At 35.8% G+C, this 27889-nt stretch overlaps 1 protein-coding gene across 7 annotated transcripts in view; it reads left to right on the top strand.

Annotated features, from left to right (window-relative positions):
- The window catches only part of chd6 (chromodomain helicase DNA binding protein 6), an 85921-nt gene that overhangs the window by 18866 nt on the left and 39166 nt on the right, over positions 1 to 27889 (top strand). For all 7 annotated transcript variants that reach the window (XM_087258008.1, XM_087258007.1, XM_087258013.1 and 4 more), the window contains 12 exons: positions 4184 to 4701; positions 9389 to 9536; positions 11697 to 11846; positions 11958 to 12023; positions 13876 to 13934; positions 15096 to 15213; positions 17422 to 17508; positions 17604 to 17738; positions 17924 to 18045; positions 20446 to 20689; positions 22144 to 22320; positions 27093 to 27236. In XM_087258008.1, the coding sequence (XP_087114134.1) occupies positions 4184 to 4701; positions 9389 to 9536; positions 11697 to 11846; positions 11958 to 12023; positions 13876 to 13934; positions 15096 to 15213; positions 17422 to 17508; positions 17604 to 17738; positions 17924 to 18045; positions 20446 to 20689; positions 22144 to 22320; positions 27093 to 27236 (1968 nt within the window). The remainder of the gene's footprint in view (positions 1 to 4183; positions 4702 to 9388; positions 9537 to 11696; positions 11847 to 11957; positions 12024 to 13875; positions 13935 to 15095; positions 15214 to 17421; positions 17509 to 17603; positions 17739 to 17923; positions 18046 to 20445; positions 20690 to 22143; positions 22321 to 27092; positions 27237 to 27889) is intronic.

Raw genomic sequence — 27889 nt, 5'->3', positions numbered from 1 at the left:
CGCTATATCATGCATTTGTTCAAGCAACGGATGCGTGTCGGTAGGAGCGGTGTGTGTGTGTGTGTGTGTGTGCATGTTTTATGCAGCGCGTTTGAGCAAGGTGTGTTCAGGGTTTGGATCTGGCATTGACTGAACTGCAGCTGTCGCGTTTGGGAGTTGGGAGTTGGTATTGATTCATAGGGAATTTGATTGCATCTCGTGTATGTGTGTGCGCGCTTGCGGTTGGCAGATTTGCCTGGCAAGCATGCATACTGCAGCACGTCACGGGAATTGTCTGCAGTGTTTGCGCATGCTTATGTGAGAGAGGCTGGATGCACGCTTCTGTGCTTTTGTGTGAGTGGGTTTGCATGCATATGTGATGCATAGAGGGAAAAAAAAAAGGTCAACGGAAGGGCAGAAGGGCTGTTGCAGGAAGTTGCTGCTTACTTTCTGTGCCACTAAAGTATAAGAAGTACAAACTGTGTATCCAACTGTGCCGATATTGCTAATATTATTATAAAGAACAACAAGGTTAATGCTTTTTAGACCCTGGAGAGGAAAGGGTTACCATGAAGACTGCGTGTTTACGTTCCCGCTTCCCACAGCTTGGTCCCGAGCCTGTTGCCATGACGACGGCCCTGATTCCAGCCCGCTTGCTTTGGAAAGCATGTGATTCATTGACATTATCCCCATACCTGCCTGCAGTCGCATGCTCTGTCGGGGAGCGTGTACATGTGTGTGTGTGTGTGTGTGTGCCTGCACATGCGCATGCTGTTCCACATGTGTGCTGTGATGCGAGGCACTCTTAAAAATAAACATGCTTTGAGGAGTATAAGGTACAGGGCTATATATGTGTACCGCAAATGCAAAGCTCACAGACTGCTGTTTACTTCTTTTACAGTTGATGTCAGACTTTTTAGCCCCCCTTTTATTATTTTTTTTCCTTTTTAAATATTTCCCAAAGTATGTTTAACAGAGCAAAGAAAATTTCACAGTATGTCTGATAATATTTTTGATTCTGGAGAAAGTCTTATTTGTTTTATTTCGACTAGAATAAAAGCAGTTATTATTTTTTAAAACACCATTTTAAGGACAAAATTATTCGCCCCTTTAAGCTATATTTTTCCGATTGTCTACAGAACAAACCATCATTATACAATCACTTTTAAGAATAAATTAATAACATTAAAAACAATGGCTAGATTTAAAATAACATTTACGATTTTTAAAAAAAAATTCTTTGATAGTTTTATAACTTCTGAAGATCTTTCATCTTAGGTCAGACAGAAAACCACACTATAAATAAAATATACACAATACTGATAGGTAAAACAGCCCCAAAAAAAAAAAAAGCGCACTGAGACAATTCACCAAACACGAAATTGTCAGGAAAACACATTTATACACTTAAGTAATAAGGTAAAAATTCATTCATTTTCTTTTCGACTTTGTCCCTTTATTTAATCAGGGGTTGTCCCCGCGGAATGAACCGCCAACTTATCCAACATATGTTTTATGCAGCGGATGCCCTTCTAGCTGCAACCCAACAGTGGGAAACACCCATACACACTCAATCAAACACACACACACTACGGCCCATTTAGCTTATTTAATTCACCTATAGCGCATGTCTTTGGACTGTGGGGGGAAACCAGAGCACCATTGTAAACACGATTGTGCTACCCACTGCACCACCGAAAATATCTCCCATATACAATATATATTTATGTAGACAAAAATATACATATATAACATAACATAAATAATAATAACAAAAGGAAACAATAGGATAAATAAATAAATAAATAAATAAATAAATAAATAAATAAATAAATAAATAAAATTATACAAAGAAAAAACAAACAATCAAAAATCATTTAAGATGTAGGTGTTTCCTTAAAAAATGTTTAGAAAAGGACTCCAGACTTTCTTGAAATGTTCTGACTTCTGTTTTATTGCTTAATAAATTTATTGTATTTTATTGCATGTAAAACAAAAAAAATGTAACTCATTGCCAATAAGAAGGGGGAACTGCTAACTTTCAATTCATAAGTTGTCTAGCCATGTAAAGTTGTAAAGACTCTATTATCAGCCTGGATATTCTGACAGAACTCCAAGCAGTGCTGTTAAGGGGTTTGGGTCTATAATAACAACAGAAAAACACCTAAAAAGGTGTTAAAAGTCGCTGGTTCGAGTAGTGGCTGGGCCAGTTAGCATTTCTGTGTGGAGTTTGAAGAGCAATCGCTGCATAAAACTAATGCTGTTGGTGGTTCATTCTGCTGTGGTGACCCCTAATAAATAAGGGACAAGCCGAAGGAAAATAAATGAATGAAAAAATGACTGTTGGCTTTTTAGATAACTGCAATGAAATGCACGTTTAATAAATATAAAAACGGTAATATTAACTGTCAGGAATTTGTTCTGTCATCAAACTGGTTTCTGTTTCATTTCCACTGTAGCTCTCAAACTAAAGCAAGTTTCTCAAATATTTGGTGACCCCAGATAGACGCACTGCTTAAAAAGATTAGGGATGGCTTACATTTAATGTGTACTTTTATTTCTCGTTGCTTGATCATCTCATGGCTGCACTAAGATGAAGAGAGAGTTTTTTTTTTTTTTTGTTTCTTTTGTATGATTGGGCAAATATGTAAATATGATTCCAAAGGAAGGGTGTTAATGAGGATTGAATACATTAAAGCTCATTAACTTTTTTGCCATAAAAATAACCTGAATTACAGGCATTCCTCTGCTGATAAAAACAGCTTAGGGTGTTTAAAAAGTTTAAAAGAGCTTTAGGTGGATTAAAAAGTGAACTCAATAGAATAAGAAGCCAGTTCATTTTGCATTCACACTGTGCTATTCATTAGCATGCTTAACATTTTAAGTATAAGAAATACAATACATTTAAATTCAAGTGAGGTGTAGGAAAGATAACTAATAACAAATTCAACTCAATTTAATATTTTGTATGACTGTAAAGTACCCCCAATTCTCACTATTAGCTAGTGGCTTATTACCTGCCTATTCTTAAGCTATTGGCTGTTTATTAATACTTATAGAGTACTTATTTTGCACAAATCTTTTCTACATCCCTAATTCTACCTAATACCTTACTTAATAACTATTAATAATCAGAGAATTAGGAGTTTGGTGAGGAAAGGGTCATGGTAAAGGGTTTATTAAGCTTTAGAATTGTACCTTAAAATAAAATATGACAATTTTTTTTCTTGTTAGTTATGATTTTATATTATGTTTTTGCTAAGAGATTTATTGGGGCGTAAACATTTTTGCACTGTGATCTTATTTTTATGCTGCTAGAATAGTTCCAGTTTTACCTTTCATGGTAACCAAGTAAAACCAATGTTTCAAATTTGCGCAAATTATTGCATTATATAGAATCCTATTCTATATAATGCAATAATGCAATATTCGTTTAATATGCAAATTATGTAAATATTATTAACCTATAAACATGTTGTATTCATAATCAGTAAATATTTTCTGGCCTAACTTGAACTTAATTAGATAATCTTTAGGACAACACATACACATAATACTGAACATGGACATTACCTATATACTATATGACTGCAGATTATCTATCTATCTATCTATCTATCTATCTATCTATCTATCTATCTATCTATCTATCTATCTATCTATCTATCTATCTATCTATCTGTCTGTCTGTCTGTCTGTCTGTCTGTCTGTCTGTCTGTCTGTCTGTCTGTCTGTCTGTCTGTCTGTCTGTCTGTCTGTCTGTCTGTCTGTCTGTCTGTCTTCTCACTGTGTTGATGTGGGATTCCTCCGGGTGCTCCTGTTTTCGCCACAGTCCAAAGACATGCGCTGTAGGTGAAAGGGGTAAATTAAATTGGCTGTAGTGTACGAGTTTGTTTGCGAATGCAAAGTATATAGGTGTTTCCCAGTACTGGGTTGCAACTGGAAGGGCATCCGTTGCGTAAAACATAGGCAGGAATAGTTGGCGGTTCATTCTGCTATGGCAACCCCTGATAAATGAGTGACTAAGCTGAAGGAAAATGAATGAATAAGTGAATTGGATTGAATAATCTGTGCAGTTTATTAAGTTGAGGATTTTGCCAGTGTTTAGCAATAGTTTACATGTGAATTGAATACCCTGATGAAATGGTCTTAGCTAAAAACGAAAACAAACTCTAAACAAACTCTGTCGTTTTTTTTTTTTCAGATGTCTGCATCCTATGTACTAAAGCACACTCCATCCGCTGCTGCCTCAAATGCCTCTGACCAAAACGCACAAACTACATTTCCCATCGGCCACTTGGGCAAGGAACAACTACGAATCATCGGCGGGCCGCCCAATCACTGCATGGCTCACCCAAAGCACTCTGGGCCTGCAGTCAGCAGCCACAGTCTCCGGCCTTCAATGATAAACAACGAGGAGGATGATGGAGGGGGCGGGACCAAGGTGAAGAAGAAACGGAGGAAAAAAGACAAGAAAGAGTCGGAGTGGCACGAAGATGGACAGAGCAACGCTAAACCAAAGAGAAGGGAGCAAAAGGAAGGGAAAGAGATTCTTCCCAGAAAGACGAAGACAGCAAAGGAACAAAAGGATCATAAGAAGAGGGACGCAAAAGCCCAAAAAGAGGTCAAAAAGGTCAAAAAAGGTCAAGATGTGAAGGTGAAAACGCTGGCTAAAAACCAGTGTGCGACACATACGCCCTCCAAGAGAGGGAGGAAGCCAAAGTAAGTTGCGCATAAGATGATTTTTGAGTTGCATATCAGTGAAATTTTATTACAATTTAAAACAACTGTATTCTGTTTTAATACCCTATAAATATATTCTAAAGCACAAATTAGAGATCTGCGCGGGACAAAATTTTGAATCCCGCTCCCGCCAGGTTTTAGCCTGAACCCGACCCGCTCCTGCCCATGTTTTCTACCCGCCGCGCCCGATCCCGCTAAAGAGCGGGGGGAGAACAAAACAGAAAACCACCCAGCTATACAGTCCAAACAGCCTATAATAAGCTGTCTGCATAAACACTTACAAAAACACAGATAAGCACCAAGCACACACACACACAGACAAAGCTCTCTCTGTCAAACACACACACACACTTCTTATTCGCTTGCACACGCACACACACATACATACACACACACACACACACACACACACACAGCAACAAACAAGCTAAACACAGCATCGTGCTGTTTCATTCACACACATACATACGCGTGCTCGCTCGCTCGTGAGTCGGGAGCGATATTGCTAGACGGCCCGCTCCCGTCCCAAATTAAACTCGTTACCGGCAGCTCCGGCGCTTTGATAGGAAATTTATTCCCGCGCCACAGAAATCTGGAAGGGCCCCTCGGCTGTACCAGACATATCAAATTTGTAGACATCTAGCACAAATCTTACAGGTATATTGTGGCAATATTTTGGCAATCCATTGCATGGGTCAAAATTGCAGATTTTTCTTTTATGCCAAAATCATTAGAATATTAGGACTTGTCATACATTTCCTACAATAAATATTTAAAAACTCAAATTTTGTAATATTAATGTGCATTGCTAAGAGTGTAAAGCGTAATCTAGACAACTTTTAAAGTGATGCTCTCAATATTTGATTGAATCCTCAGATTCCAGATATAATAGTTGTATCTGAATCAAACATTGTCCTATCTTAACAAAAGTATACCTCGATAGAAAGCTTATTTATTCAGCTTTTGGACAATGCAGAGCTGAACAATATATTGTTTCAGCATCGATATTCCAATGTAGGGGTGTCAAAATTAATTGTTTCTTCGATGCACCATGATGCGAACACCAAACAATTCGGTATCGGTTCAGTAATAATTATGACTCGTTTTGTAGTCTAGTTACATTTATTCCTGTGATACAAAGCTGGATGTTCAGCATCATTACTCCAGCCTTCAGTGTCACATGACACTTCATAAATTGTCCTAATATGTTGATTGGTCTTTTCAAGAAACATTTCCTATTATTATCTATGTTACAAAATAGTTGTGCTGCTGAATATATTTGTGGAACTCTTGCCTTTTTTTAACAGTAATGTGCATGACAGGAAAAAGAGAGATTTTTACAACACAGGCTAATTCTGAAAGCGTAGCCCTATATGAATTTCTGGAGATCACAAATTATGTAGCCAGAAGTACGCATGGAGGCATCTCATCTTTAAAACTAACGGTATGGGGCGGTGTTATGTTGTTCCTTTTAGCGCTTACTAGTTGACTGCTTACCTCCGTATGGACGGCTTTTCCACTGTTAACAGTTTGGCAAGTTAGCTCACTATGTACGTTGGCAAACTTGAGATTCAAAGAGGAGTTGACCGCGACGTCTGGATTCGAGTCAGGGGAAAAACAGGGAAAACAGGGAAAAAACAGAAGTCAAAAAAATAAACAAGTAAATAACTGAGTGAGAAAATGGTAAAATCTAAATATTGTAAAAATTAGGCGAGGGCTTTCTTTTTCTGGATTGGTTTTTAAAACTGTCGGTTGGGTTTAGGGAAGTGGGCGGGTCAATCGGTGCTTTTGAAAACTTTATTGGTTGGGTTTAGGGAAGGAGTCATTCAGTCAGTCGACAACGGCCTCTGATGGATTTACGCGAGAACAACAGGCGGTAATGGCACTCGAGAGAGTTATTTGAGATCTCAAAGAGTACACAGCAGCCTCTGGTGGATTTGTGTAAACAAAACCTGCAAAAAAAAAAAAAAAAAACTTGAGTATGAATTTGGCGCTCTCCAGAAATGTATATAGCAGTACCTTTTCAGAATGAGCCTGGGTTGTATTTTTTAGTTTTGCAGTCAATAATGTTTAGACTCACAGTACTTTAAGTCTAACAGTGGAGTGCCATGTGCACTTTATAATAACACCATAATAATAACAGGCATATTTAACACACTTGGTGCTGCAGGTTTTTAAAGGAAGCAGGCTAGCTTTTTGTTAGTAAATAATTTTTAGTTTCTTTTCTGTGATTTTCATCCTTTGAACGCAATTTTGCCTGTATTGTCTCAGTTTTGCACATATTGTCTCAGTGCTGTTCTCGTCTAGCTCAATCAAAGACCTTTTCATTCCTTGATTGGCTGAAATGTGAGACTGGGATTTGTGGGCGTTGCAAGGTGAATGCAGTGTAGGTACTTATGGGTTTCTTATTTGAATCCAGGGTCAAAACATTGATCCTGCAAGCTCCTGAAAGCTACTAAAAGATGCATTCGTTTACATAAGTCAGAATTGTTAGCCCTCTTGAATTATTAGCCCCCTTGTATATTTATTTCCTCAATTTCTGTTTAACGGAAAGAATTTTTTTTTTTAACACATAAGAATAATAGTTTTTTATAACTCATTTCTAATAACTGATTTCTTTTATCTTTGTCATGATGAAAGTAAATAATATTTTAATAGGTATTTTTCAAGATACTAGTATTCAGCTGAAAGTAACATTTAAAGGCTTAACTAGCTTAACTTAATTCGGCAAGTTAGGGTAATTATGTCAAGGTTTTAGGGTAGGGAAAAGCGCGAGGACTCAAGTGCAGAAACAAAAAATGTGTTTATTATAAAATAAAACACAACAAAAACCACCCAAAGGGGGAAAACATTGACAAAACAAATAAATAAAGAAACAAACTTGATTGGGCTCGCAGAGAAGAGCAGGACTGGACATGACTAGACAGGACTTACTAGAAAGAAAGATGACAAACTGGCACAGAACAGCAGACAAGAGGAGACTATAAAGAGAAAGAATTAACAAACAAACAGTTAAATTGAATAAACTAATGATGGGTTAACAAGGAGGGTGGGACTAGAAAATAGATAGGAGCACATGACGCAAAGAAACAACACAAGTCATGTGCTCAAATAAAACGTGACTAGAAACACTCAACCCAATGAGAACTCATTAATTGCGTGATCACATGAATTAACACTAAAGCATGCAGCCACAGTAATACTATGAAAAATTCCTTGCTCTGTTAAACATAATTTGGGAAATATTTGAAAAAAATAAAATAAAATAAAAAGTTCACAGCGGGCTCATCATTTTGACTTCAACAGCACATTACAAAAAAATCCAAGCCATAGCAGCTTTAAAGGTTCAATAAACCCTTGAGTGCTTTTTTGAGATTTTAACAGATTTGTGTGTGTTGAGCATCAGTTAAGACAATGTTAGCACCTGATAGCTTTAATTAATGGGCAAAACTGGATAATTTTGAGCTTTTGTCAGCTTATTTCAGCTTCCGGGTTTAAAATGATTTTGGGGCGGATCAAAATCGGCAATTTAGCGCAAAACTGCAAGTGCAAAGATGACATGTCGGTTTCTCATTATTATTCATAGCTGAGTTTTCTTATCCTATGAGAAGAGCCTGCTTCTTAATTATTCATGACTGCATATGCTTTCCGAAGGCAAGGCAGACCTGCCAGTGCCAAGCTTTGAGACACGGACCCACGGTACACACTATTTAGCCGTTCATGTAGGGTTGTATTTGTTTGTCCACGGGGTTTGATGCATGTTTTCCCTGCAATGCTGTCAGGGCCTATATAGCAAAGCTGTTTGTGTACAGCAAGCTATTTTTGTCGGGAGAGCAGTACGAGTATGGCGGAGAATGGCGGACGTTGTCCTTTATCAGGAGTTTGTTCACATTTAGACACATCGCCGTCCTGCTGTGTTCACCTAAATTCTCTACATTACCAACAGGGCTAATGGTTAAAATAGACAGGGCAAGAGACCTGCTGCACTGAGTCTGCATTCAGACCTATGATTCAGACCCAGGGATTGAGGGAGAAGTCCTCATTTATAGTGTTTACAGTATATGAACACGGTTATGTTTTTGTAATGATATAAATTGTGGTTATGTGTATATGAAATTACGAAAAACTAATGTAGCAGGGCATTAAATTACTGTTTATTTCTTTGTATTTTGACTTTGTAAACTATAAAATCGTGCGTCTCCACACGGTTTGTGTCTCATTTTGTGAGCCGACTGACAACAGTTGTTCGCTCCCCTCCTTCTCCCCTGCTGGCCACGCCCACTCCTGCCCTTTGCTCGTGGAGCTCCACGCCCATTATTTGAAAAAATTCTGAGGCAGACCTGAACCAAAAGTGGGGGTGTCATGACCCTTTAAAAAAATCACCATCAGACCTCAAAGTTTATGTCATCATTGTAGGAAGCACTACAAATTCCCTTATTGTGGTGTCTCCAAAAGAAAGTATTGAAATGATATGATTTTTTGCCGTTCTTGTAAGTTGTCCATATAAAAATATGGAAGCGTCTGTAGCAGATGTCATTTTGGTGCCATTATATACCCTGATATTTGTCAGTCAAACAAGCCCTTGGGTGGTTTTCTCTAAGACTTGTCAACCTGTGCAAAACTGTGGAAGTAAGATTTTAGGAGTGTTTGTGGCTGTGTTATGCAGAGAGCAGGGTGCCATGCCTCCGGAGAAGAAGAAGAAGGGGAAGAGGAAAAGTGATGCAGTGCTGGAGATGGTGGAGAGTGATGACACAGCCTCTCTCAGCACGCTCGCCACCGGCGGGGAGGAAAGCACCGACCCTATGGATAACACTGTGAGTTCTCCTCAAACCCAACAATACTTGGTGCATCATGCTGTGTATTTGCACAAACACACAATCATTCACATTAAGTTCTGCATTTAAAGTACGCATGAACTGGCAACTGCCAACACTTTTTTTTTGTATTGTGATGCAGTTCCTAGAGAAACAGAATATTTAATATTAAAAGAAAACAGTGGGCGCGGCTTTTTTGTTTTACTGCGAGCTGATTGGATGTAGTAAAGTAGGCATTTCATTCAGAAAGATCGAGAAAAGGGTTTGGGGAGAGTTTTTACAACCTAACAGACTCCTCCGCACCATTTCTGTTTGTTGTCATAACTAACTGTTGGAGGGGTGTGGTTAAGTTTGTCAGCCACGCCCAATACCTCAGATAGATACAATCTGAGAATTTAACTGTAAACAAACAGGCATTTTCAGATTTTCATTTTAGATTACAAAGGCAAGCTATTCATTTTTTCTTATTTACACGCACTGATTAATTTTTCACCACAAAACTGTGAGCTAACAAAATCAATATGGCTAGTTTTGATTTCAGTTAATAAGTATTACATATTTTTTCTGGTTTAAAACAGTGTGCAGTGTCAGGTTATCACTTTATCAAGTTATTTATTAATTCATTTAGGTATGCACAGTATTGTTTATATACTGGTTACCAAACTGTATTTGTTTTTTTTATTCTTTTGTACATCTTTTGTAAATTGTATATTAACTTTGCATGTCCTTTTCTAGCCTTTTTCTGCTTTACTGACCTTAATTGTTGTTACTTTTTGTACCTAAATTTTATTTGAAGTAAAAACAACTGCTCAGCTTTTTTCAGTTGTCAGCATTTTTCACTTTTGGCATATGTCACTTGGTAATAATGCAATAGTTTTTATATTAATTTAATAATAATTAAATAAGGGCAGCTACCCTTAATGAATAAGGAACTAAGCCAAAGAAAAATGAATAAATGAATGAATGAATAATTAAATAATATTAGTTTTTCAACATCATCAATTTGTCAACATCATCTACATTTTTAAATACTTTTTAATAGATAAATTTATAGACAGAATAAAAAAAAATATATTTTCTATTATTAGTATCATTTCATGCAGTTTTCTTTTCAGATTACTGTATATTTTCAAATTCAGATTTCAAATCATTGCATTTTTTTTGATAATCATCTTTACTTGCCATCATTAATTAAAGAAAAAAATATACGTATATATATCAAGTTGTATGTAAAAAAGTGTATTAGTTCTTATAAAGTTTTTCAACATCATCATCATTTTTCCATAATTTTAATGGATAAATTATAGACAGAATCAAAAAATAAGTTCATTCATTCATTCATCTTCTGCCGCTTTTCCGGGGCCGGGTCGCGGGGGCAGCAGTCTTAGGAGAGAACCCCAGACTTCCCTATCCCCAGACACTTCCTCCCGCTCCTCCGGGGGGATCCCGAGGCGTTCCCAGGCCAGCCGAGGGACATAGTCCCTCCAGTGTGTCCTGGGTCTTCCCCGAGGCCGTCTCCCGATGATTTACCAGTCAATCTAGATTTCAACTCTCACCTATGGTCATGAGCTTTGGGTCATGACCGAGAGGACAGGATCTCTGATACAAGCGGCTAAAATGAGTTTCCTTCACAAGGTGGCAGGGCGCACTCTTATAGCTCTGACACCCGGGAGGAGCTCTGAGTAGTGCCGGTGCTCCTCCACATCAAGAGAAGTCAGCTGAGGTCGCTCGGGCATCTGTTTCGGATGCATCCTCGATGCCTACCTAGGGAGATGTTCGGGAGGAACACTCGAGGAAGACCCAGGATATGCTGGAGAGACTATGTCTCTTGGCTGGCCTGGGAATGCCTCGGGATCCCCCCGAGGAAGAGGGGAGAGGGATATCTGAGGTTATCTTGCTGCCTTTGCGACCTGGCCCTGGAAAAACTGATGAAAATGAATGAATGAATAGTGTATATTTTCAAGTTCAGATTTCTGATTATTGTCTATATTTTCGATATCGTCTTAACTTGCCATCATTTAATAAATTAGAGAAAAAAAATTCATTAAGTTTAATCAGAAGTTAAAGTACACACTTTCTGTCTTAGGGAGTGTATTTTTTAAATGTTTATGCTAACAACTTTGAAAAATGACTTTTTCTCATTTCTTTATTGTTGTGCAGAAGAGGCGATCAGGGCGTCAAGTGAAGCGGCGGAAGTATAACGAAGATCTTGATTTCAAGGTTGTGGATGATGACGGGGAGACCATCGCTGTGTTGGGCTCGGGCCGAATCGCCGCCATGTCTTCCTCCACCCTCGCTTGGCAGGCTGAGGTAACCGTGGCAACATCTGTTATTATGCCACACCACAGACCTGCCCTACTTCTGTAGGGGCGGAGATAACACTCTCTGGAATGATCCCCATCTGCTTTTTTTTCTCCGCAGGAACCCCCTGAAGACGAGGCTAATATCATTGAGAAAATCCTCTCAGTGCGAACGGTCAACAAAGAGGTAAATGGTTCAGATTACACATATAAAAACTGCAGTAAAAGAGCTCATGAACTCTGAGGTCCATTGTCAAGGTTTTTACATTAAAAAAAGTAATGGGAGCAATTCCAGCATTATGGATGTGACATTTGAAGTAAAAACATAAACCTAAATTCACAGAGAAAGTATATTTAACATAATATTGAAACATCTGTTTATTTTTTCAAAACTACCAACCATAGAGTTATGGGATCAGAAAATGATCAATCGGTACACAAAAAAAATAGCAAGTCAAAATGATCTTACTAATATAAGAAGGCAAAACATATATTTAATTATAAGCATACTGAGAATTCTGTATTTGTACAATACATATCAATGTACCTTGCATAACTGTATGAACCCATATTGTGCAATCCGCTTGTAAAGTCGTAAGGTATGAAATACTGTTTCCAGGTTCACACATTAAAGTGAATTTGATATATAATCATGTTGTACACAACAGTCTCTGGACTTGCTGCATCACAGACAACAATATTTTAACAATTTATAAAAAATTAATCACTTTTAGGCCATCTGATATTAGCCAAGGATATATAGTTGAAGTCAGAATTATTAGCTCCCCTGTTTATTTTTCTCCTCAATTTCTGTTGAACGGAGAGAAGATTTTTTTAGAAACACATTTCTAAACATAATAGTTTTAATAACTCATCTCTGATAACTGATTCATTTAATCTTTGCTATGAGGACCGTAAATAATATTTGACTAGATATTTTTCAAGACACTTCTATACAGCTTAAAGTGACATTTAAATACTTAATTAGGTTAACCAGGCAGGTTAGGGTAATTAGCCAAGTTATTGTATAACGATGGTTTGTTCTGTAGAGTATCTGAAAAATGTAGCTTAAAGGGGCTAATAACTTTGACCTTAAAATAGTTTTTAAAAAATTTAAAACTGCTTTTAATCTAGATGAAATAAACAAATACGACTTTCTCCAGAAGAAAAAAATATTATCAGACATACTGTAAACGTTTCATTGCTCTGTTAAAAATTATTTGGGAAATATTTAAAAAAGAAAAAAATCAAAGGAGGGGTGCTTTGTACTACTTTGTACTACATTGTAGAAATTCTTTGAATTTAACTCACAACCCAAAAGAAATTATGCTAATCAAAAAGATAAGAGTTGCTCACTATAAAACAAAAATAAGTGAGTTTATTTGCTTTTACATTTTTGCATTCATGGGGGAAAAGCTATGTTATGTGACATCTCTCCATTATAGATGTGACTGATGTAAAATTGGCACTTATTTGACTTTATTAAATCAAATATAATAGTTTGAAAACATTGACAGAAAATTGTTTGAGTATTTTACAGTACTGCAAAACACAAGCCTAAGCAGAAAACATAAAAAGGGTTTCACTATATTGTTAAAAAACTTACATTTTTCAATGGTTGACATTTGCATGGAATTGTTCATATGCTGTTTTCTTTTCTGATTTAACCCCTACATTAGACCACACTGTTTAATATGTGTGGTGAATTGTATTTAAGTGGTAGATATGTAAATAAATTGAACAACAATCTGACCACAATTTGATGCAACCTGCATTATTGTTTGCCTGCTTACATCTTTCATAGATGGATGCTGCTGTGATTTAAGGTTAAAAGCATATATATATACTTTAAAAACACTCATAAAGTACATATTAGTACATATTTTGGAAGAGTGAGTAGTATAAAATATAGTATAAAAATACAGTGAGTAAATTATCCATTAAATATGACGACGATGATGAAATAGTTACTCACTATTTGGAAAGTTCACTAGTAGAATGGAAAGTCACTCACACTTCAATCTGTCGTTTTCAATTAGATGGCCCCCGATGAACCGCCTGAAGAGATGGAGGAGTTTTACGTAAAGTACAGAAATTTGTAAGTGCACTCATGCCACTCAAACTGCTGTTACCTTTTTTTGTGTTTTTGAAACGCTCAAACAGTCAGCTTGTCAAACTGTCATATCTCACCTTTATTGTTTAATGAAACATTAATATCATTTATGCATTGAATGATCCATCTGGTAGAGCTCTAATACACTTTAGCTCATGAAACAATTGGCTGATTTACCAATAGTATAACTTGAACTTTACCAATAGTATAACTTGAACAAGATTTATTTTTTGTTGTAATTCTGGAAATTGAAGTAATAGTAATAGGAAAGAAGTTACAGGTCACTTCTAACCTCAAAAACAAGTGAGATTTAAAAGTATTATAATAAATGAATCATGTGTTGCTTACGGATATTATGAGCAAGATCAGATGCAAATTAGGAATATTATATTATATTATATTATATTATATTATATTGTATTGTATTGTATTATATTATATTATATTATATTATATTATATTATATTATATTGTATTGTATTGTATTGTATTGTATTATACTATACTATATTATATTGTATTATACTTATATTATATTATATTATATTATATTAAATTGTATTATACTCTAATATTATACTTTATTATGTTATACTGTATTGTATTGTATTATATTATATTATATTATATTATATTATACTCTTATATTATACTATATTATGTTATACTGTATTATATTATATTATATTGTATTATATTATATTATATTATATATAATGTAGATGAGATTCTATTGTATTATATTATATTGAATTTATTTATTTATTTTCATTTTGTTTACCAAATTACTACAGTCAGTAAATAACTTACAATTGATTTAAAATTTTAGGAATTTTGTTTTAGGTATTTTTTGTTTTTTTATTTTTGTATTTTAAGAGGTTGTGTGCTTAATTTTAGTTCAATGCAGAAAATTTATGTCAGTGATTAAAAAAAAGAGCTTAGTTTTGTTTTTGCACAATGCTGTTTCATTTTTTTTTTTAATTTTGAGTTGAAATGTATTATGCATGTTTTACCCAAAAGTTTATGTAGAAACACTATAAAGACATAAAATAACAACATGCTATTTTAAATCAAATAACCAAATGAATGATCTGAAGCACATTCAGTGCACGTTTTCATCTATAAAAGCCTTTTTCTCTTTGCCAGCTCCTATCTGCACTGTAAATGGGCGACCTTGGAAGAGCTGGAGAAGGACCCACGCATTCACCAAAAAATCAAGCGCTTCAGAAACAAGCAGGCACAAATGAAGCACATTTTCACCGAGGTGTGTCTGACAAAACAGGTTGCTTTTTTATAGCACTTTTAAAGTTATAGATGTGAAATGCATTAAAGGGATTGTTCACGCTAAAATGAAAAATCTCCACTTGTTTAAACCTGTGTGAGTTTCTTTCTTCTGTTGAACAAAATGGAAGTTGAACTAAATTATGTTGGAAATGTATGTTTTTCCAACTACAAATGTTGATTGTGTTTATTTTTCAATACTCTTCAGAATAAACCTTGCTTTGTGTTTAACATAAGAAATAAGAAAATAAGAAAAGTGTGAGTAAATGGTAAAGAAATTATCATGTTTGGATGCACTATCCCTTTAAATACAGGAGGATGTAAAATCAGAAATGCATTTTGAAAATCCCTGAATTTTTATTACTGTAGTTTAACCCTCTTGTTGTCCTGAATTTTGTATACACCATTCGCTCTTTGGGTCAAAAATGACCAGCCTTCATTAAACCTCATAAATAAAGGAGCAAAATTTTATTTCAATCCTTAAATCTATTTTGCATGAGGAAACAACCTTATCTTCATCACAAACTCTCTGAATGTCTTTGTTTTCCCTCATTATTAGTGTGGAGTATTTCATTAATATTTAATGAGCAATACTTGCTTTTGACTAAAGTAAAGTGTGTATTTTCTAATTCTTAAAGTGCATGCATAATTTTATTATGTTATCCAACTATTCCCTCTGATTTCGGGAACAATTTACAATAATCATTGGGTTTAGGGGTAGGGAATACAAAAATGATGCTCCAGGATTAACATAAATGTTCATCCAGGATCGCATTGTACTTGAGACTTGAGACCTGAGATAAATAGGCAGAAAATTCTAATTTTCTGAAACTGAGATGTTTATTAAACCATCTAGCAAACAAACTAATTTCTGCCATATACATGTTTTTCATGATATTTATTTTGTATCACATTCGATACATCAGGAATAATTTACAGTTGTGGTTAGGTTTAGGGGTAGGGAATAGGTGTGGATTATATTTTCAAACAAAAATGCTGTTTTAGGATCAACATAGATGTTCATCCAGGATCGCACCGTACTTGGCAAAATCATGACGTGTGTGTGTTTGTCAGGGCAACATGGCGAATGCTCCCACATGCAAACATATTGCGCTAAACAAACTATTGTAACCATTTACACCCGACGTATATGCTGTCGAGAATGCAGAAAGAGCCTAGTGTTAAAACTATGTGTGTGCCTGTAGTTTTATAGCTTGCAGGTTAAAATTGACTCAACAGATGTTCAACATTGACATGTTGTACCCTAAAAGCTGATTTATACTTCTGCGTCAAACGCCGGCGTATGCTACGGCGCTGACACATAGCCCTTCGCTACTGATGTGCACCTCTCAAAAAAATTAAACTACATGTCTCAAACTACATGTCGCAACAACGCGTAGCGCAAGCTCTGTGATTGGTCGGCTTGGTAGCGCTGATGAGTCTGGGCGGGACCAAGATGGAGCGATTGTTTACAAGTGTGGAGTCCCGTGAAGGAGCTCCGGATTTAAAGTTTTGTTTTGTGTTTACCTCATAGTTAAAGTTGTTGCACGTCCGGCGGTTCCTGCCTCAAAATGAGCGAGTTTGAGCCACTTGTACATCCAGGAAGTGTTCAGGAAAAGCAAAAAAGCAGCGAAGAAACTCGACACAGAGGAGCATTAACACCTCACTGCCAACTAGCGTTTCGGAAGTGTTAATGCAGACCAACAGAGACAGCGTGCAGAAGTATAAATGCACAGCTACGCGCGTTGCATGCGCCGTGGGTTACGCCGGTCGCTTGACGCAGAAGTATAAACCAGGCTTAAGTGTGCACACCCTTCATGAAAATATGAAAATAGAGAATTCTTCTTTTTATTTATTTTTATTTTTTGGGACATTTTAGTAAAAGTCATCAAACTTTAAGATAAAAAAAACCCCAATTCATTTCAGATGTTTAATTGGCTACATTTAGGACTATCATTTTTAAATCAATTGGCTTATGAAAAACAAAGTATTGTATTTAATAATATGTTATTTGAGGACCTTTTCAGTTTTAATATAAATAAAAAACGCATTTTTCCTTCTGTTAAAATGGTATCTGGGTCAATTTTGGCCCGTATGTCAACAAATGGCTTTGTCTTAGACCACTTTCATTACTGAATATGCACCTTATCATTTTCCTAAATCTACTTGTGTTGTTTTGTTTTCTCCTCAGCCGGATGAAGACCTTTTCAATCCAGATTATATTGAGGTTGATCGGGTTTTAGAGATTGCTATCACCACAGATACCGAAACAGGAGAGGTGAGGCGCTCCTCAAATCGTCACTTGAAAACAAACCTATAATAAATACTTGTGGCGCCAGTCTTTTAATGTTGGCTTTGTTTGCATTTTAACAGGAAGTTACACACTACCTGGTGAAATGGTGCTCTTTGTCATATGAAGAGAGCACTTGGGAGCTTCAGGAAGATGTCGACCCTGTAAAAATCAAAGAGTTCGAAGAGCTCAAGAAAGTTCCTGAAATGAAGCATGTGGTAAGTCCTTGACTTCAAATAAAGCTGGTGTTTCCTCGTAACATGATTTATTGGTCAATTATACAGTGTGCATGTTTGCATTATGATCACGTGGTTCAACGTGGTTTAAGAACATGTTTATTTTTCTGTACAGCATGCATTTTGAAGGAAATGACTGTTGTCTTGTATTTGTTTTTATAATACAGGAAAGGCCTTTGCCAGAACAGTGGCAGAAACTGGAAAAATCCAGAGACTACAGGAATGGGAATCAGCTCCGAGAATACCAGCTAGAGGGAATGAACTGGCTGCTTTTCAACTGGTACAACAGGTAAAAAAGAAGATATTAGGGTTCACATTAATGTTTGAGTCTATTTAAAGGTATATTGTCACTAATTTAAGAATAATCTAAAGCTAATAAAAAAAAAAGATTTACAAAATAAAACACCAATAAATTAGCATTTTAATCTGTTTTTTTTTTTATTATTCATCTCAGTTGTTTATTTAGCTGCATTTAGGTTTATCAACGCTTATTAAAAAAAGCATTCAATCATTCATTTGTTCATTCATTCATTCATTTTCCTTTGGCTAAGTCCCTTTATTCATCAGGGATCACCACATTGGAATAAATTGCCAACTTTTGTTGGCTCCAGCATATGTTTTACACAGCTTATGCCCTTCCAGCTGCAACCCAGTACTGGGAAACATACACACTCATCCACACACATACACTACAGCCAATTTAGTTTATTCAATTCGCATGTCTTTGGACTGTGGGGAAAACAGAGCACCTGGAGGAAACCCATGCCAGCATGGGGAGAACATGCAAACTCCACGTTCAATTCAACATTCAATCAGTGATAATTAATTATATAATAAAAAAGTAATCTAACATAGGGCAATATCTTTGATTAATATTTTATTTGCTTTTTTTATTTAGTTTTAATTAAAAAATAATGTTTAATTTTAGCAAATAAAATTCAGAAGAATAATTTGGAAACATAATCGTGTGTACCATTTTACACTGCAAATAAATACTCTAAATGATAATGATGATTATTTGAAATTTTGAATACTTGTTATCAATGGTTTATAAAATAAATCACAAATTTATATTTTACTCAGTAACATTGACCTATTAATGACAAATAAAGAGAACCAATATTAACTTTAATACCTTTCATTTTGTTTCCAGAGTTGTGAATAAAATGTTGTATTAGTATTTTATTTGTCATTATTATATAAAATAAATGAGAATTCAAAAATAAAATATAAAACGTATTTTTTCAATTTTTAAAAAAATAAAAAATACAGAATTGTTTCCACAGGTGTACACTACCTGACAAAAGCCTATGATCCCAGTTGTAATAGCAACAAATATTAACTTGACTACTTCTAGTTGATCATTTGTAAAAGTGGCAGAAGGTAAATTTTTAATGAATCATCTGTTGAATTGCATCCCAATCATCACAAATACTGCAGAAGATTGGTACCTGCATAAACCCTGTTTGGTGAAGGGAAAATCATGGTGTTACATTCAGTATTGAAGCATGCGAGAGATCTGCAGAGTGCATAGCAACATCAACACCCTGAGGTATCAAGACATAACCAGGGCCGGCGCCTCCATTTAGGCGCCCTAACACCCCCCACCCCCACCGGTCGTCACTTTCATCTGCGACAACCCCAACCGCCCCCAGCCCACCCCCGGTCCTCATTTTCACCTGGTCCTCACTCTCACTTTCAACCAGTTTTCAAGTTTTTTTTCAAGTTTTCACTTTCGGGTTGAGGGCGGTGTGATTGTCCATTGCCAAGAGCTCCAGTTCAGCTTGCTCTGGCTCTGCCCATTACATTACATTACAAACCACAGGAGAGGGCCAATTCTTCAGCAGAATAGTGCTCCTTTTTATACTTCAGCCTCCACATCAAAGCTCTTGAAAGCAAAGAAGGTGAAGGTGCTCAAGGATTGGCCAGCCTAGTCACCAGATATGAACATTATTGAGCTTGTCTGGGGTAAGATGAAGGAGGAGGCATTAAAGATGAGTCCATAGAATCTTGATCTTTCTTTGCAAAGTTTATTTGCAGTTTCAGATGACTTTATTATTTAAGTGATTTGAGTCATTGCAGAGATGTTTGGATGCAGTCGTCCAAGCTCATGGGAGTCATACACAATATTCATTCTGTTTCCACTGCAGCATGACTTTATATTCTATACTGTACACTATTTCTGTTAAGTCACAAGACTTCTGTCTAAGCAGCGTCAGACCTTACTGTCCTAATGAAATAATTATAAATCAAGACATGATCATTTTTTATTTTGGTAACATAAGCGTAATCTAGAGGCCTTTGCCTTTCATTTAAGCCACTTCTGATACCAAAGGATCAACTAGAAGTCAAGTCATTATTCGACGTTCCTAAAACCTGGATTGGCGACAAGATTTGTGTGTCAGTCAGGTAGTGTATGTGCTATACGGTGTGTCAGTCAGGTAGTGTATCTGCTATACGGTGTGTCAGTCAGGTAGTGTATGTGCTATACGGTTTATGTTACATACATAAAGACAATATATATATATATATATATATATATATATATATATATTTATTTATTTATTTATTTATTTATTTCCTAATAAAGGCTAATAACCTAAAAATGATATAGCTAATGATCATAAAACAAAATGGGCCGATTCCAAATCTAGTTTTCTGCAACTTCATTCTATTTTTCCTGATGCAGGAAAAACTGCATTCTGGCTGATGAGATGGGCCTGGGAAAGACCATCCAGTCCATCACCTTCCTTTATGAGATTTTCCTCATGGGTCTCCGAGGACCTTTCCTCATCATCGCCCCACTGTCCACCATCACCAACTGGGAGAGAGAGTTTCGCACCTGGACTGAAATGAACGTCATCGTCTATCACGGCAGCCAGATCAGCCGGCAGATGATCCTGCAGTACGAGATGTACCACCGAGATGAGCAGGTGCGGCAAACACTCATTCACTATTCCTTTCAGGGTCTTTTCCTGTGCTGAATGTCTTGGGCATTTGGATCATTTTCGTGGCATTTTTTTCTGACCTTACATTACATTTATTTGACCACAGTGAGGGGGTTTTGCTGGTAACACTTTCAAAATGCTTGCATGTAGGGGTTCCAGGCTGTAACTAAATAGTTGCATTTTGGGACGTCAGAATATGAAACATTTTGATTAAGGACATACTTTCTTTTTATGAATTTTCAAATATTGTCATAATTTTTCTGTAGTAACACTATCTGGAAGCACTGGCAGAAATTTGGGGTGTTTCAATTTTTAGTATGATATTCACTAATGTTGATGGTTAACTGGACTTGTATTTGCATTTGTATTTGTCCGAAATGTCTATGTATTGTTTTTCATAACACAAAACACGTCATAGATACCATCAAACTTTTTGCCAATGGTTGTGAGGTTACTTGTGGTTTTCACAAAATGTACAAAATGAGGTTGTACATTTTTCACAAAATCTTCACACAAGACTGAACATTCTGTCATCATTTACTCTCCCTTCACTTAATCCAAACCTGACTATCTTTCTATATATTTGTAATGTGAGGGACGCTGACAATGAAGTTGAGAATCCAAATACAGTATTTATTCGAAAAGAGGATGATCAGGCAAGCAAAGGTCAATCAGAGGAGCAAACAGGTACATGCAGAACCATCCGAAGTCGTGGTCAAAGAACAGGCGAATGGTCGGTACAGGCAGCAATGAATCAAAAAGATAACACAGGGCAAGGATCAAAACACGACTAGGCTAAACAAGTGCTCACAGAAAAACAAGACCCAGCAACTGGTGTGTGTGGGTGTGTCTGTGCTGCTTTTAAAGTCTATGCAATCAGTTTTGAACAGCTTTAGCTGTGTGTTAGCAATCAGTGGAAAACCGGAACAGGTGTGAGTGTGTGGTCCATGACAGGATTTGTAGTCCATATGTTGACAGATTTGTATTCCTGAGTGAAAGTGAATGATTCTCAGCGATCCATAAACCTGGAACACTGGTAATTGTGACAATATTCATATAATATATAGTAAATATCTACTTATATGCCTAAGATATGTAATGTCTATCTTCATAAAATATTTAAGATATTTTGAAGAAAGCTGCAAACATGTTACCGTTGACCTCCATTGTATTTGTTTTTTTAACTATGAAAGTCAATGGTTACAGGTTTTCAGCTTTTATATCTTTTTTTATGTTTCTTTTTTCTGGTTTGGAACCACTTGAAGGAGAGTAAATAGTCAGTAAATTGTCACTTTTAAATTAACTTTCCTTCTAAGCTACTGTCTAACATGTAATTGTTGGAAACAAAATTATTAATATTCCATGTGCAGTGCTACCAAATCAAATGTTAGTCTGGAACCCCGGTATGCAATGTATATCTTTCTCTTTGCTTTTTTTAGGGAAACATCATGTCTGGCGAGTTCAAGTTTCAAGGCGTGATCACTACATTTGAAATGATAATGGCTGACTGTCCGGAGCTGAAGAAGATTAACTGGCGCTGCGTTGTGATCGACGAGGCTCATCGTCTGAAAAATCGCAACTGTAAACTGCTGGAGGGACTCAAACTCATGAACCTGGTTAGTTACTTGTTTTTGCTCATTTGTGGACCGTTACACACATCATTCTGTGACAAACATATCTGCATGTACAGTTGAAGTCATCATCATTATTATTATTTTTTAATATTTCCCAAATGATGTTTAACAGAGCAAGGAATCTAATTTCTTTTATTTTGGCTAGAGTAAAAGCAGTTAAAAAAAAGAAAAACATTTTAAGCTCAATATTTTTATCCCCCTTAAGCAATATTTTTTTTTCAATAGTTTACAGAACAAACCATGTTATATAATGACTTGCCTAATTACCATAACATGCCTAATCAACCTAGTTAAGTCTTTAAATGTAACTTTAAGTTGTATAGAAGTGTCTTGAAATATATCCAGTAAAATATTATTTACTGTCATCATGTCAAAGATAAAAGAAATCAGTTATTAGAAATGAGTCATTAAAACTATCATGTTTAGAAATGTGTTAAAAACATCTTCTTTACATTAAACATAAATGGGGAAGAATATAAAGAGGGGCTAATAATTCTGACTGACTAACTGCATAAATCATAGCATTTTCACATTTCCAGCTTTCTCAGCAGCGGAAGTAGTCATAGTTGGGTAAACTTTGGTCCAATCCCAATTCTGTTTTTGTACCCCTTCCCTTTAGCCCTTACAACCGAGGGTTAAGGGGAAGGGCTTTAAAATTTACCCCTAAGAATTGGGACAGCACTACAGCACCTGCACATGTCATCATATGTCCTTGCCATCTGATGCTTCATATGAGATCAGACGATGGCGACTGCTGTAGTTATTCCAGTTGTGTTATTTTTTATTATTTATCTTTAGGAAATCACTGAAGACATTTATTATGTTATCATAACGATATAACATGGCAATAAGATCATAACTATACTGTGCATTTACACAGTGGAAATATTCATCTATGTAAACACACAAAAACAGCATTAACATTATAGCATACACTGTAAAAAGCTCATTCTCAGCCATTAGACTTTTCTGATAAGGTGTTCGAGTGTCAGAATGGTGTGGGACTGCTGTACAGGAGTTATGATTATGGATTAAAGGTCGCGAAATTTAGCATTTTTTAAATTTTTATTAAGTTGTTTTTTTTTTTTATCATAAAGGTAAAACACGAACGCGGTTATGAATATATTAAAACGTGTTTGTTTGTCTGAAAAATTTGTAATAATGACAAAAAATACTAATTTGTGGATCTCCTTACTTCCGGGTTCAGCAATACTGCTGTTGTGGCAGGTGTATTATGGGAAATTTTTTTACACCTTGATTTCGAGTGTGGTCCTGAAAAATCTTTGTTCGAAGGGCTATTAACCCATTCCCCTTAGCCCTACGCCTTCAAGCTAATGAGAATTGGGACACCCCTACTTTTTGCCGTGAACTTGCAAAACAAGGGGTAGGGGTAAAGGAAAGGGCTAAGGGGTAGAATTGGAATTGGTCCTTAAAGTTTAGTGAATGGGAAAGTACCTTTTTTGCATTCCAATTTGCTGAAATAACTAAAGAAAAACATTAAAGTGTTTTCACAACTTTCAGAAAAAAGGGGTTAAAATGGGTGAGAGTCTGATAAAGGCAGTCTGATAACTTTGACCACTTCTTTTTTTTTTTTTTTAAATTTGATGCAAAGATGATATAATACAAAGTAGAGTTGCCTGATTCTGGAAAATCTAACGATATTTTGTTATTCTGCAATATGTGTTTTGATATGAATACAATTTCACCAGGTGACTTGAATCTCTCTTTTAAGAAAGAACTGATCATTTTATATTGATTCTGTAGTGGGAGCGCATCTGCATAAAATCTTATAAACAATCTACAAACAGATAAATACAGCAAAGAAAAAATGCAATTGAAATAGTGTTTTCTGAGTCTAACAGTATTTATGTACAGTAATTAAATTTAAAAAAAAGAGTTCAAAAAAATTAATCATTATTCAGGTTGCAAACTGTACAATTTCTTATGCCTGAATTCTTTATAAAAAATTCATTTTACAGTCACAAACCACAAAAACACATGCAGATGTATCTTGTATATCATTGCATATCATGCCATATAACTATTGTGAAGGTTCATGTTGTGTTGTAGATGATGACACAATATATTGTGCAGCTCTAATACAAAAGTATAGTTTTATAAATTTAAAAACAGGTAAATAAAAATCAAAACATTAAAACTGTTAAAGCTATAGTTCACCCAAAAACAAAAATGCACACATAATTTACTCACTGTCAAGTGGTTGCCAACTTTCATTCTGTTGAACACTAAAGAAGATATTCTGAGGAATGTTAGAAACCTGTAAACCTATCAAAAATAAAAACAAATACTATGAAACTCAATGGTTACTGGTTTCCAGCATTTTTCAAAATAACATCTTTTGTTGTTCAGCAGAAAAAAAGAAACCCAAATAGATTTTTGACAAGCGAAAGTTGAATAAACGATGAGTTTTCACTTTTGGGTGAACTACGTATCCCTTTAAACGAACCATCTTGTGAAAAGGGTCCATATTAGCAACATCTGAAAGTCTACAAGTGTTTCAGGTCTAAATGCAGAAAAGGGTAAGTGATGCCATCTGCAAGCTAAACTATAGTGCCATCTCTTTTGCACATATCTCATTTAGCTTCTGCTGAGAGTTCTGCTTCACTGCATTTACATACGCACACCCTCTCTGAACACAGAATGAGTAATCTCATCTCACTCGCTTTACATATCACTGCAGCGGTGGCCAGTGTGTGCAAACTCGTCTACCTTTGACTCAATGCTGTGTTTTTTATAACAAAATAACATCTTACTGCTGATAAGATGATGCATTTTTTATATACTGTGGTCTGTACATAACACATAAGGCATAGCTTGCAGTAGTGAAAGCTAACAGATAGTGATTTAATGGAGCTTTTGCAACATGCTGGAATTAAAAGGATAAATAATGCTGTATGTTTTGAAAGTTTGTAGTCTATTTATTATTTATTTTACAAACGGAAAGTAGATTTGTTTTCAAGACATTTCTGAACATAATAGTTTTAATAATAATTTATTTCTGATAACTGATTTCTTTTATCTTTACATGCTTAATATTTTACTTGGTATTTTTCAAGATGCTAGTATTCAGTTTAAAATGACATTTAAAGGTGCCGTGGGTAATCTGCCTAAATGCGAACCAGTTAGCACAATATGTTTGAAGCACAGTCCCTCCCCTGCCATCCAAAGCCACGCCTCCTGAAATCACGAATGCGCACGTTAAAGATGACAGAGACCCACTAGTTCATGTCAAGTACTTTATAATACGACAATTCTTAACTAAAAACTATATTATATCTAGCACTTTTCAGTTAAGTTATGTAGTTAGCGAGCAAAACTTGTCATAATGTGCAACATTTCATGCATGCAAGGATTGCAGGTCCCTCTCACACGCAGTCCTAAAGCGACTAGTGTATGCTTAGTGATTGGCCGGCGGTGTGCAGGAATTACACTCATTACTAAGCCATACTTACATGCTATTTTAGACCGAATATTCAGAGTAGCGGTAAACAATATTGGGAGCACGTCACAGGCTGTCATTGTTTAAAAATGAACCAATGTGAATATAAAGCCTACTTAAGCTCAGCAAAGCAGGCTAGGTGAAATAACGCTATTCACTCAAATTTATCTATTCAAGATAAAAGATCTCTTTTGAAACTGAAAATAGTCACATCAATCTTTCGCCGAAACATTTCATTGGCTGAACACTTCTGTGCATATAACCCCTTCATAACAACACAAGCTACATCAGCTTTGAGTGACTAAAATAGTTTTAAAACATAACATTACCTAACAGTAATACTTCAGCCATGGTGTCGTCCTTCTTACAACGTGCAAAAGTAACTCAATATTGATTCTGGATTTTAAAAAGTTTTGATTTAGCAATTGTCACTGTCTTGTGTGCATGTGAACGCGGCGTGCATGCACGCGCAAATGGCAGATCTGTGTGAACAAATGTGTGCAAATGTACAAATCTACATTTGTTGACAGATGGTTTGGGCTACTTTTCAGAATTATGGGAATTATCGGCCTGACAATATTTAATTAGATGAACATTTTTTTGTTTTTTGCCTTACCCAGAATATAAAAATACATATAAACACATTTAGATAATTTACTTTATTCAGTACTATTGGAATGTAAAGAGACTGTCAACCAGCACAACAAAAAATGTTTCTGAAAACAATCACCTACTGCATCTTTAATGGCGTAAAGTGGTTAATTAGGCAAGTTAGGGTAATTAGGCAAGTCATTGTATTATGATGGTTTGTTCTGTAGACAATCTCTAAAAATATTGCTAAAAGGGGCTAATAATATTGGTTTAAGAAAAATAAAAACTGCTTTTATCCTAGCCGAAATAAAAAAAAAAAAGACTTTCTCCAGAAAATGTTTAAAAATATTGTAGTAAATACCATGAAAATTAAATTGCTGTGTTAAACAGAATTTGGGAATAATTTGAAAAAGAAAGCTAAATTTAGGGTTAATAATTCAACTTTAATTCCAAAATCCCCCCAAAAATATATTGCTTAAGAGGGCTAAAAATATATTTCTCAGCTTTTATTTACATTTGAACAAAAAATAAGTCAAGAGTTTGCCAGAAATATGAATAATTTCGGGCTTGACTGTACAATCATTTAGATAAACTTATCAAAAATCTAAAAATAGAAGTTATACACTCATCAGAGAGAGGCTGTGTGTGTCAATGAATCAGCAGACTGAACTTAATGTTTATTCTGTGTCTCTTCTTTCTCAAGGAACATAAAGTCCTTCTCACCGGAACGCCGTTGCAGAACTCAGTTGAGGAACTTTTTAGTCTGCTGAACTTTCTCGAACCCTCACAGTTCCCTTCTGAAACCACGTTCCTGGAGGAGTTCGGAGACCTGAAGACAGAGGAGCAGGTGAGAAGTTTGTGATCTTGCTTTTAAGGGATAGTTCACCCAAAAATGAAAATGACCTCATCACTTACTCACCCTCATGTGGTTTTAAACATTTCATGAGTTTATTTTTCTGGTGAACATAATAAAAAGATATTTTTTACAATGCTGATTAAAAAATTCATAAAGGTTTATAACCACTTGAGGGAGAGTATATAGCGAGTACATTTTGATTTTCGTGTAAACTAGCCCTTGTCTAAACTTGTCTTAAAGGGACAATTCACCCAAAAAATTTAATTCTGTAATCATTTACTCACTCTTTACTTGTTTCACGTTTTTATGAGATTCTTTATTTTGTTAAAAACATTTCCACTGTCGGGCCAGTGTAAGCCAGGGCTTTTATCAGGCCAGGCTAAACCGTGCTAATAGCCCGGGAGCATGAACAATGAGGCCGAAATCATGTTGCGTTCCCACAGTCAGACTAGTAGCTCGCAGTGCGTCATGCATACCCCACCCCCAGAATGTCCCCCGAATCAAACATCACACAACCTGCCCAGTTCAACAGGAATTAGGCAGGTAGTTAAAGCACATCGTCGTATCATGACGAAACAATTAAAAGAAAGACAATCAAAACAAACAAATGACACGTTACTGAACAGCATTACATTATATGTCTA

The sequence above is a fragment of the Danio rerio genome, chromosome 6 (genome assembly GCF_052040795.2).
Source record: "Danio rerio strain M-AB ecotype USA chromosome 6, GRCz13ab, whole genome shotgun sequence".
NCBI classification, from domain to species: domain Eukaryota; kingdom Metazoa; phylum Chordata; class Actinopteri; order Cypriniformes; family Danionidae; genus Danio; species Danio rerio.
The sequence above is the reverse complement of the archived record's forward strand: the minus strand, read 5'-3'. Positions and strand labels throughout refer to the sequence as shown.